The 12,540-nt window shown below is 37.6% G+C and overlaps 1 protein-coding gene across 2 annotated transcripts in view; it reads left to right on the forward strand.

The window, feature by feature from the left end:
• The first annotated feature begins 1,452 nt into the window (after positions 1-1,452).
• SCFD1 (sec1 family domain containing 1) overlaps positions 1,453-12,540 on the forward strand; it is a 100,415-nt gene continuing 89,327 nt past the window's right edge. Inside the window, exons 1-4 of one of the 2 annotated variants that reach the window (XM_003924232.4) lie at positions 1,453-1,570; positions 6,582-6,652; positions 8,735-8,823; positions 12,212-12,302. In XM_003924232.4, coding sequence (XP_003924281.3) covers positions 1,519-1,570; positions 6,582-6,652; positions 8,735-8,823; positions 12,212-12,302 — 303 coding nt within the window. In that variant the 5' untranslated portion in view covers positions 1,453-1,518. The remainder of the gene's footprint in view (positions 1,571-6,581; positions 6,653-8,734; positions 8,824-12,211; positions 12,303-12,540) is intronic. The other variant, XM_074393286.1, reaches the window with a different exon arrangement.

A 12,540-nucleotide genomic window follows, 5' to 3' on the forward strand; every position in this document is an offset into this window, starting at 1 on the left:
TGACCTCAGGTGATCTGCCTGCCTCCACCTCCCAAAATGCTGGTATTATAGGCGTGAGCCACCGCGCCTGGCAGAGATTATGTAATTCTTAAAGACTGTAGGTTCAATGCTAGGACGTTTCCTGATAGCGTTAAAAATAAGATAACCTATTTTAAATGACACAAAAGTTTTTATTAGTGAAAAAAGCCAGTGTTTTACACTATAAAACAATCTTTTATATAACCGTTAGGCTAACTTCATTTGTGTAATTTTGAAAAGCTTTTGAGGCAGTCTGATTTCATTTCAGAATTTGGTGCAACTTCATAATGAAGTGTCATCAATGAACTATTGAAACCATATGGGAAATGAGCTGTCATTGTGTATCCATTTTTATCATACAGTAAAATGTATGGATTAAGTTAGAAATAATCTCTCCCATACATTTTGCCATCACGTGGCTTCAAGCGTACATTAAGCCGCCAGCAAAGACCAGCCAGGCCAACATGGTGAAACCCAGTCTCTACAAAAAATGAAAAATTTGGCCGGGCATGGTGGCCCCTGCCTGTAGGCCCAACTACTGGGGAGGCTGATGTGGAAGGATACCTTGGGAGGATCTTCTCAGTTCAGAAGGTTGAGGCTACAGTGAGCTGAGATTCTGCCACTGCACTTAAGCCTGAGCGACAGAATGAGACACTGTCTCAAAACAAAAAACCAGCACATTAGCCTGGCCTGATGATGTGCCCCTGCAGTCCCTGGCTACTTGGGAGGCTGAAGCAGGAGGATCGTTTGAGCCTTGGAATTTGAGGCTGCAGTGAGTCTTGATTGCGCATTCCAGCCTTGGCAGCACACACCCCACTACTGCCTGACTTCCCTCCCACAGCAATGTTTTGTGATTTAGCAATTACTACAAGGAAAGAGGAAAAATGCTAATTACTCATTTTGTATTTCCCTGCATCCCGTGTCCATGCCAGCAGAACGCCACCATAAAGCCATGCCATTTTGTTTAAGAGATGCGATTGAGAAATATGCCAGATTAGAGTAATGCCCCGTTTCTCCGGAAAAAGCAAAGGGAAGACTCCTGCTGCACTGAGAAACGAGAGCTAACGTTGTGTTGCCTGTTTCAGGAGTTTCATTTACTTCAGTCCTGTGGTCCTCATCTAGAGTATTAATCACTCCTTAAGTGCTCACAGCTCAATTTAATGTAGCTACCATTTGAGAAGGTGTGGCTTGATTTGATAGGATAAAATTTCTTAGTATTCTGCTAATATTAGGGCTACCGAGGCATTAACCTGCAGTGAGTCTCCCAGTTCTACCGAGAGCGAGGGTCTTCCTGGAGGAGGTGGGGTCTGGCCCTCAGGCACCTGCAGTGAGTCTCCCAGTTCTACTGAGAGCGAGGGTCTTCCTGGAGGAGGTGGGGTCTGGCCCTCAGGCACCTCCTTTGGCCCCGCCTCTCCGCGCTTTGCTTCCGGGGCGATAAGGGCAGCCACGTCATCCCCCAGCTCCTGCAAGCTTGCCCGGCAGTCGCTTCTGGGAGCCAAGATGGCGGCGGCGGCGGCGGCGGTCTCAGCCAGTATTCGGGAAAGGCAGACAGGTACTAAATTATTCTCTTCCCCCTGAAGCTTCGTGACTGCCACGACGACATCGTTTTCTGCTTGTCGCCCTCACTCGGTCCTGGTGCATGCAACTCAGAGACCGATCTCTCGGAGTTTAATCCAGTCCCTAGAACATCAAGAGCTCCTCCCCTTTGAGTTTTTGGGGAGAAGATGCCATTAGATTGAGGACTCGGTTCCTCCTGTGGTGCAAGAAAAGGAGCTTCAGCGGTGTGCGGTGGATACGGCTCTGCTTTTGTCTTTTTCCTAGTGAGCATCCGAAGGCCGTCACAAGATCTAGCAGCTGATACCTTCTTAGCTATGTTGCCACCTATGAGGTCTCCGCGTTGGTTTCTGTGCGTGGTTCAGTTCTGGTTTTGATTTTTGAACTCCCATTTTCTGGCACTTCCACCACAATTACAAGTTTTAGGTATTTTCACAGCGGCTTGCTTTGTGCCACTTTGCTTCGGAACAGTCTTTTGAGGGTACTGCAGAAAAATGCTTGGTGATAAAGATTTCCACCTTCAGCTTGCTGGAAGGAATAGCTTTCTCCTTTTAATTGTTTGACAGATTATTGTTTCAGAATAATTTGTCTTCAATAGAGTGTGTTTATATAGCTTCCATTTAGGTAGAGAAATGTAAAAAAGGAACATACTGTCTTGAGTTTGGGAGGGGTTTCCATCTTAGAAATTAGTTTCGCCTTATTTGAAAACTCATGACAACTTGGTTTATACCTGTTAGCTACAAACTAAAGGTTTATGCTTGTTAACTAATTGTCTTGAAAGTTTTCAAGCCATTTATTGAGGAGCTGATAGAAATAAGGCATCAAGAATGTGCATACTTGGAATTCTGTTTCCTGAAACTATGCTCTTTTGGATATAAATATGAATAGAAAAATAACTATAATTCATATGACGTACAGAAAGGATTTGGGCTGTACTTGATTCCTTCCTTTGGCATTTACAGAAAAAATGATAGACTTCAGCCTAGTAATGACCCAAAGAATATTGAGTTGCTTTCTGCTTTTCCCAGTAAATAATTTAGTATAACCTATCTGGTGAAGTCAGGCATAACTAAATATAGGGAAGTTCAAATAAGATTTGGGGAATACCTGCCATTCACTTTATCTATGTAAGCAAATAGAAGCTCCATTTGTCTTAATACTGTGGTTCTGATGACTATACTACATATTAAAATAACATGTCAGTGAAATTATACTAATACAAGGGAGCTTTTTGAAAAATAAATTTGCATGGCAGTAAACTTGTATGCAGAAACTTTGTAGATCATTAAAATCTAATAGTTTGTTTCTGCAGAAATAAACATGATTTTACAGAATAATTAGATAAATTGCACTAGATCTTTTTTTTTTTAAATCAAATTTTTACTGTCATTGAATTCTCTCATTTTCAGAGGAAGGTAAATCCTTGTATATGTATAATAATGCAGAATTAGCTGTTTTCCTCATGCATATTGAGAATGTTTTGGGAAGTAACTCACAATCCTCAAATATTCTAGATACCAAAATATTTGGGTGGATGAGATAATAGTTGGTTTTATTGAGCATTTACTATTTTTAGGCATTGTTTTAGGTGATTATGTATTATTATTTCCATTTTACAGGTGAGGAAAATATGATAGAGGTAAACTAACATGCCTGTTTCTTGCTTTGACTGCCTGAAGAATCTTTATTGATCTTTTGAAGGTCATCCCACAAGCCATCTCCTTTCTTCCTGGTTCACTGCCTTCTCTATCCATACCTTCAGTTAAACAGGTAGAAACAGTTGCTTCCTGCTTTGTGTTACTGTTGTTCTTCATTAAATGCCTCCTCATTACAGGTTCTTGCTCATCTTCTCTGCCCAATAAATCTTGTCAGTTCTACTCTGAAAATATATCCAGGATCTGACTGTTGTCATTGCTATCCCTGGGTCCTATCCACTGTGAATTTCTGCAGTAACCTATTTGATCTTCTTGCTTTCCAATCCTGTTTTCCTTAATTATTTTCCACAAACTGATCATGCCAAATGTTTGCTCAAAATCTTCTATCATCTTCCCATTTCAACCATGATAAAAACCAAAGTGGTCTTACAGCCTTCTTCAAGGCCTTATACGATCTGGTTCCCACATAGCTTTTGGACCTCACTCCCTATTATTTCCCTTTCCTTGAACCCACGAGGAGTGTTCCCACCTTCAAGCCTTTATATTTGTTTCTTTCTGGAATACTGCTTCCGCGAGAATCTCCATGGCTTGCTCCCTCACTTCCTTTAGCTCTGTACTCAAATGTTACCTTCTCAGGAGGCCTTCCTTGATTACCCTGTTTAAAATTACACCCCAACTCCGTCTTCCCCTTTCCCAATCTTACCTTTCTTCATAGCACTTACGATCATTTACATACCATATGTTTTACTTTTTTTCTCTTTATTCCCCAGTTATAATAAAAACTACTTGAGAACAGGTAATTTTAATCATGTTTTGTTCAGTTGCTAGATCCCCAATACTACTGTGCCTGTGGTGAGCAATCACTAAACGTTTTGAATGAATGAATAGTAAGCGTAGTTGACAGTATTTGTTCAGTGCATGAGTGAAGAAAATATTCCAGGTAAAAGTGAAACTGCATTAACCAAGTCTAGGAATAGGGATACAGGTGAGTATCCCTTATCCAAAATGCTTAGGACCAGGAGTGTTTTGGATTTGGAATATTTGCATTATTCCAATCTAAGCACCAGCTTAAAATTTTTTTATTTTGGAGCATTTCAAGTTAGAGATATTAGGGGTTGGGATGCTCAACCTGTAGTATGTTTAGAGCCAATAAGGCAAATGGTTTGACATTTCAGTTAAAAGTCATGGTTTAAGCCTTGGGTAGTTAAACTCTGATAAAAGTAAAATCATGTTCTTGTAAACTCTGAACCCAAGCAGTGCTCTTCGTTAACAAATTTACTGCATCAAAATACCTTTTAAGAAGTTAGCCAAGGCTCAAAGTTGGAGAAAATCTCAGATTGGGCTGAGAAGGCGAAAAGTGGGATTATCTTGTTTGCTGCTACTGGCCTCTTTCAGTTAGCTAAGGCCTAACTGCAGTATACTAAACACCTGAGGCTCACATGGCAGCCCAGGCTTTCATTCTTCCAAGTTATCAGGCATCAAGAGTGTGAAACAGCTGTTCCTAGAAACAGGATTTCCTCCCTCTTGAGCATCAGTACTAGGGTGGGTGGTGTTTCTTCATTGCCTGGAGGTGGGAGGAGGAGCTCTGCAAATGCACAGTGGGAAAGTTAGCTCCAGGACTAACTTTCCCTTCCATGCCTCATGTGTTATTTCAATTTTAAGTATTAAACTGTTTTTTTGTTTAGATTATATTAAATATATTTGATATGGTAATATAAATAAATAAAATACATTTTATTTAATATAACACCTGTGGACTTCTGAAGTAGGTATTAATTATTGGTAATATGTATTATTGGCTGGACGTTAGGTAACAACATTTTACCAAAAATTATGCCTGTAGGTGTATGGTAAACACACCTGATAGCAATAACTTAAGCATGCCCTGAGACTGACCCTGTATTGCATACACACCTGAATATGTGTTCCAAGCTAGGGAATCAGAGAACAGCGCACCTGGAGATTCATTCCTTGTCTATGAGGAACATCTGAGCTCCCAGCCCATCCAGTGAAACACAGGCAATGCAGTGAATCAAGGCCCCGAGTTTTGGGTTGAACGAAGGTTGCCAGGTGGAGGTTGTTAGGGAACTGTTAAGTGAATATGCTGTATAAACCACATTTTTGCTATATAAACGCTTTTTGCACGCGGTTGTAGTTCTCCAGCCCAGCACATCGCTACTGAGCATACACTTCTCCTTTCCAGCCCACTAACTCTGGACTCTCTCCCCCTATGTAGGTTGCCCCCAGTAAAACCCCATGTCTCCTTTTCAGGTTCCAGGTCCCTTAGGCCTCTCAAACATGGTTCCATCCCTATTGGAGACAATAGGGGTTCGGCACAACAGTATGAACACACCTATAAGTATGCAAATGTATCACTAAAGTACAATCTCTTCAGTGACAGTGGTCTTAACAGCATTAGACCTACCTTAGCAAACAAGCATTTAATAGAAGTTTTTCTTGTGAGTGAATTATTAGGCTATAAGTTGATACTCAGGGGATTTTAGTACAGTATTATCTAGTTCTCTCGTAGGAATTTGTAGTATAGGTTATTCCATATTACTTAAAGCCTGATGCAAACATTTTTAATAACCAAGTGGATTTTAAGACTGCCAATTTTATAAAAATTAAGAGAGTATAGCTCTTGAATATTTGGCCATCTCGGTTTCACAGAGAAGTATATTAGGAGATTTTCATTTTCTGTAACACTGTTACAGATGAGCAATAAAAACCACAAAATACTATAACACCATAACTGTGCTTTTTGATGTTGTGTATTTGCTTAGCTGGAGTTATCAGTTAGCTACTATATGGGAAAATCTGTTTTCCCAAGGGACAGAGAATTTTAAGCAACTTTTCAGTGAATCTGACAGGATAAATTTGTTGTAAAATATGCTCTTACGTGACTATAGGCAGATCTGCTATATGAAAGTTTTGTATATGAACCAGTTGAATATGCCATGGCTAATTTTGTTTTTAGAAAGACTGATTCTTCTCACTGGACCCCTCCAACTAAAGAAAGAAGGATTGATCCTGATCTATGCTTTCAGCCCGACAATAAACAGACAATAGCTTGAATATATTGAGGCTATTGCAGTTTCTTCCTGAACATTTCCCACAATTTCATCTGGGGACAGATACTTATTGTATTTTGGGAAATCTCCCAAATACATGCCAGTTAGCTGTCAATGGAATAGTCTTACAGGATCTGACCCCTAGTTCTACATACAGTCATTTGGTTAATCAGTTTTACTAGAGTTGATTAATGTATTTTATTTTGGGGTGATAATAAATGATGGAGGGAAAATAAAATTCTAAAAAACAATGACAATATTTGATAACACTTTTTATTTTCAGTGGCTTTGAAGCGTATGTTGAATTTCAATGTGCCTCACGTTAAAAACAGCACAGGAGAACCAGTATGGAAGGTAAGAATTTATCTTAATGGGAACTGATTTCTGTTTTTCTCAGCCCTCGTTGGTGGTAATTAGAGAGAAATTATTGTAATAATGAAGAAGTAACACCTATTAATTATTATGAATGTTTTCTTTTTATTTAACATGTCTTAATATGAATCTTTTTGGCAAACATTCTATGGAGTGAGACTCGTGATAAAATAGTGATTTTCATCTAGGGAGTCCAGTTGATCTCTTGGGTAGTATCTCACTAATAGGTCTTTACCCTAGTTGATGTTTTGTTCCTTAGCTTTTCAAGTCCAGACTTTGGATTTTATAAGCTTACTCGGGGTTAGTCAGATTCAGAGGGCCTGGGTTATTTTAAAAATCTCATGAGAGAATGATCTGTAAACTGTAATACCAGTTTATTAATTTATGAGATATAAAACTGTTAATTGAACCAGAAAGCAATCTACAATCTTTTCCTCTGAGAAATACTGGAGAGCCTTTAAAAATTCCTATATTTAGGCTTCTTCATTTTAAACTTTATGCAGATTCCATCTCTTTCTTCAGATACTATGATACAGTTGATTAGGATTAAACTTAACTGGTTCACAGTTACTTTATATTTCTCTCGCTAAAAATTAAGAACAAATCAACTTGTTTAGAAGTTAGGGTGTTTTGAAAACTCTTTTCAGTCTTAGTAAGTCCTTTGGATTAACTCTAAAAGTAGTTAAAGTTGTCTGTATTGAATTCATAGTTTAAGCTCCAGAGTGCCCCCTGGTTCTCCCCTTTCTGTTCTTTTGTGAGCATCTTCCTGTTGCCTTTTACATAAACTATACTTGTTTGTTTCTAAGGCCAACTTTGGGATTTGATTGAAATAGTTTGAGGATTTCTTGGGTACAAATTTTTGTCAAATACTTTTCCTACCCATAACTTTTTATATCATAAAATTAATAATACACATGTATTGAGATTAAAACAGGGAAGATTTTTGGAAGATGCAGCATCAACCTTTTATAACTAAAACAGAAAGATTGTTAGCCTCTCTGAAGGAAAGCCTGGCATTCAAGAAAAACATGTTTTCATAACAGCATATTTCATTCTCTCATCAGCAATTTCTTACTCCATAAAGAATTAATGGAGATAGTTCTGAAAAATACTTACTAGTTGAGCATCTCTTTTACTCGCCTTAACTGTGAAACTAATTTTGAGTTTAAAAGCCTAGTTGGAGTTCTTACCACTCCTCAAAGCTATCTGTTTTAATGCTTTGAGAATGTGAAGAAGTATATTTGATAGAATAAGGCTATCAAATACTCTTTAGGGACTTATTTTTTTTTTTTTAAACGAGATGGAATCACACTCTGTCTCCAGGCTGGAGTGCAATGGCATGATCTCAGCTCACTGCAACCTCTGCCTCCCAGGTTCAAGTGATTCTCCTGCCTCAGCCTCTCGAATAGCTGGGACTACAGGCACCCAACGACACCCAGCTAATTTTTGTGTTTTTTAGGGAGATGAGGTTTCACCGTGTTGGCCAGGATGGTCTCAATTTCTTGACCTTGTGGATCCACCCACCTTGGCTTCCCAAAGTGCTTGGATTATAGGTGTGAGCCACCATGCCTGGCCAGAGACTTAATTTTTTTAAATGAGTATCTTTTTAGCCTGAGATGCTTAAATTACAAAATTTTTTATTATAGTCATGGAACTTGTTACATACTAGTTTTGAAAATGGCTAACTTTTACATCTCTGTTTTTAGGAAAGATATATGTGAACTGGGAAAAAACGTAAGGGTGTAATGTGAGTTCGCTTTCAGTTCAAAGTTGTTTATTATATAGCTTAAGATAAGAATTTTATAGTCTCTATTTTTTTTAACCTAGATAAAGAATTTTATAAGAAGAAATTTATGTAGTTAGTTATTTTATCCTGAGTAGTAATGCTTTAAGAATGTATTACTGCCTGGATGGACATTTGGGTGAATAATGATGGAAAAATATTAAACTGAGGCAAGGATAATAATTCTGTATATATGCTTTATTAAAATAAAATTTACTTCAACATTGTCTTAATATAGGTTCACTATTCACTGATAATGATGACACATGGTTTTTTAATAGGTACTCATTTATGACAGATTTGGCCAAGATATAATCTCTCCTCTGCTGTCTGTGAAGGAGCTAAGAGACATGGGAATCACTCTGCATCTGTGAGTTTTTACATATTTCTAATAGTGGCATTCATTTTCAAATAACATTATTAAAGATTTCTTTGGACACCCTGAAATCAAATTATTAAAGAACATTTATAAAGAAAAATAGTGTGAGGTTATAGTATTTATATAGTGTTGAACATTTTTCCTCATATTTTCTTTTATTCATTTCCTTATTTCTAAGATTTAAAAAAAATCTTCATTTTAATTTCAGAATTTAAATTTTCTCCCTTGTGTCTTTTCCTACAGACTTGATTTACCTTCTGTGTAAAAGAATAGAACTGGTAGCCGGGCGCGGTGGCTCACGCCTGTAATCCCAGCACTTTGGGAGGCCGAGGCGGGTGGATCACGAGGTCGAGAGATCGAGACCATCCTGGTCAACATGGTGAAACCCCGTCTCTGCTAAAAATACAAAAATTAGTTGGGCATGGTGGCGCACACCTGTAGTACCAGCTACTAGGGAGGCTGAAGCAGGAGAATTGCCTGAACCCAGGAGGCGGAGGTTGCGATGAGCCGAGATCGCGCCATTGCACCAGCCTGGGTAACAAGAGCGAAACTCCGTCTCAAAAGAAAAAAAAAAAAAAAGAATAGAACTGGTAGTCTTAAGGTCTCTTCCAGCTCTAAAAGTGTTTTGTTCCTTTAATTTAAATACACAGATTCTTCTTGACCTACAGTGGGGTTACATACCTATCAACCCATCATAAGCTGAAAATTTTATAAGTCAAAAAAAATGCATTTACTACACCTAACTTACCAAACATCATAGCTTAGCCTCACCTACCTTCAGCATGCTCTGAACACTTACATTAGCCTACAGTTGGACAAAGTCATTTAACACAGAGCCTCTTTTATAATAAACAGCTGAACATCTCATGTAATTTATTGACTACAATGCTGAGAATTGAAAACGGAATGTTTGCATAGGTGCTTGAGGTATGATTTCTACTAAATATGTACTGCTTTTACACCATCATAAAGTCAAAAAATCCTAAGTTGAACCATTGTAAGTTAGGGACTGTCTATACTTTTTTTAAAAAAGGGAATATCTAATTAATCATTCATATGAAAAATTTAAGTGACTGTGAAGTAATGACTGTTAATCACCAGAGGAGGCTATCTATGTTGTCCTAACTGTTAAGTTTATTTGATTATATTGCTTCTGATATGTTTAATAAAAATCAAATTTCCATACTTTATGGACTTGCCTAGTAGAACATTTGAAGAAGAGGCCAGGCACAGTGGCTCATACCTGTAATCCCAGCACTTTTGGAGGCCGGGGTGTGTGGATCACTTGAGGTCAGGAGTTTGAGACCAGCCTAGTCAACATGGTGAAACCCTGTGTCTACTAAAAATTAGCCAGGCTAATGGTGGCATACCCGCCTATAATCCCAGCTACTTGGGAGACTGAGGCAGGTAAATTGCTTGAACCCAGGAGGCAGAGGTTGTAGTGAGCCAACACTACACTCCAGCCTGGGCAACAGAGCCAGATTCTGTCTCAGAAAAAAAAAAAAAGAACATTTGGAGAAGGACTGTGTTCATGGATGGATAGTAATATTTCTGTATTCTTAAAGAGTCCAATTTTATGGTGTTCTAACCTATTTGCGTTTTGTTCTATTTATGATGTTATAACGAATTTTTATGATACTATCATATATTGAATTGAAATATACTCTTATTGGGAATGTGGTTTTAGATTTTCAGTAAATAGCTTACCAGAATCTGGTTTGATGAACTCAAATTCTTCAGTTGTATAATTAGTGTTTATTAAAATAAGTAGACTATTGTGTCAATTCCAAATGTCCTTTTTTATATTTCTGAAATTAGGACCTGTCTTATCACTGATGATATGTCATAACTGGCAGTGTTTTTATTTCTGAGTAGTAATTAAATATATTTTAAAATTATTACCACCTTGGGTTTCATGAAATACGATATTTGATGAGTTTTTCCTTTCATTTTTATGTCAGACTGAAATAAGCAGATTTGCTATGATAATGTGTTAATTCTTATGGACTGAAATAAAGTTTAATTTGATGCCATCCTTGAAAATTATGGTTTATTAATAAGCATTGGGTGCCATTGTCCCTATAACAAGTGTTTAACTTTTTTATTTACTAATGGAGAGAGGAAAGTTTAGAAGGTTTAAGTGAATGCCTCACATTTATACAACCAGTTAACAGAGCCATGGACACATTGCTTGACCTCTAATTCTGTGCTGTTTGTCTACTGAACTGTAGTGGCTCAGTATCAGTAACTAACAGAAGTGAAGCCTAACTCAGTACTTCATTAAGAGGTGACAGAATAGTCTACCAGTTTGAGAGTCTAGTAGTCTCTGCCTAACTTGCTACTTTGCCACCAGAGCATGGAAATATTACACAGTTACCATGGTGAACTCTTGTGTACTTTGCCTCCAACCATTCTTCTCTATTTGCTGGAGAATACTGTGTCATTACTTTATACTCTGCAAGCTGAGGCTAATTTGTAGGAAACAGTAATTTCAAGTTTCCAGAATATGAAATGGTGGTTGTAGCCCATTAGGCAATTGGACAAGCAGTGTAAAAAAGAAACAACCTATTGCAGCCATCACATTATCCTTCTTGGTGTCAGTGACAGCAGTTATTAAATACAGGCCCACTGGCAGCATGTGCCTCTTTCCTCTCTCTCCTTGATCGTACAAGAATGACTAGAGAGAGGTGAGTATTCCTCATGTAAGCGTGGTCTGTTGTTGAGTTATTTGCGTGGAAATTGTTCCTAAATTGTAAAAGGAGAAAACCGTCAAGTGACTTAATCTGTAAGATGCTTATATTCTCTTACGAAACAATAAATAGGCAAAAATAGATTGTCTTTAAGTTTTAAGGAGACATTTATATACCTTTTATTTTAAAGATATATTTGATTTCATGTTTAGTTAAATTTTTTTACAGATTCTAAAGAATTGCTTCTAAAAATTTTTTCATTGCATCCCCTGGCTTTCTAATTTTCCCCTCAGAGAGCCACACTTTCCTCACACTCACTCTTCCCTTCTGACTACCACCATATTTCTGTGAAAAGTGGAAATAGGGTTGATTTTGAAAGTTTTAGTTCTCATTCAAGGAGAGTGTTGGTAGAAAAGAATGTCTGACCATAAGTGGTACTAAAAGTGTGAGCAGAATAGAACAAATGAAGACTAACAAGAAATTAGGGTCTTCTTAATACTAATAAATAATATCAACACTGACATGGGAGAAAGCTAGGTTAACTCACTGATTAATTGCAACAAGAACTTTTCGAACACTGGTTACTGTCCTTAAGCTAGTGAACTCCTATTTTGAGAAATATTGTTTTAAACTATCTTTTTAGATAAGTGACCGAGAAAAAATAAGTTTTAATCCCTTATGTCTTCTAGGCTTTTGCACTCTGATCGAGATCCTATTCCAGATGTTCCTGCAATATACTTTGTAATGCCAACTGAAGAAAATATTGACAGAATGTGCCAGGTAATATGGGTTCTTACTTTCTGGACTCCTGAATTTCGAAACAGATGAAAAAAAAAAAAATTCCTATATGTCCACGGTGAAAAATCAGAAATTCCCATGCTTTCTCACTCTGATTTTTGAGACTATCTTTGAATTTTAAATAGCCTGAAAGACTTAAAACTTTTGGCTGAAGAAGGATTATACAGTACTCCTCCCATATGTACAGTTTCACTTTCCACAGTTTTAGTAACTCATGGTC

Source organism: Saimiri boliviensis, chromosome 2 (assembly GCF_048565385.1).
Source record: "Saimiri boliviensis isolate mSaiBol1 chromosome 2, mSaiBol1.pri, whole genome shotgun sequence".
Lineage (NCBI taxonomy): Eukaryota > Metazoa > Chordata > Mammalia > Primates > Cebidae > Saimiri > Saimiri boliviensis.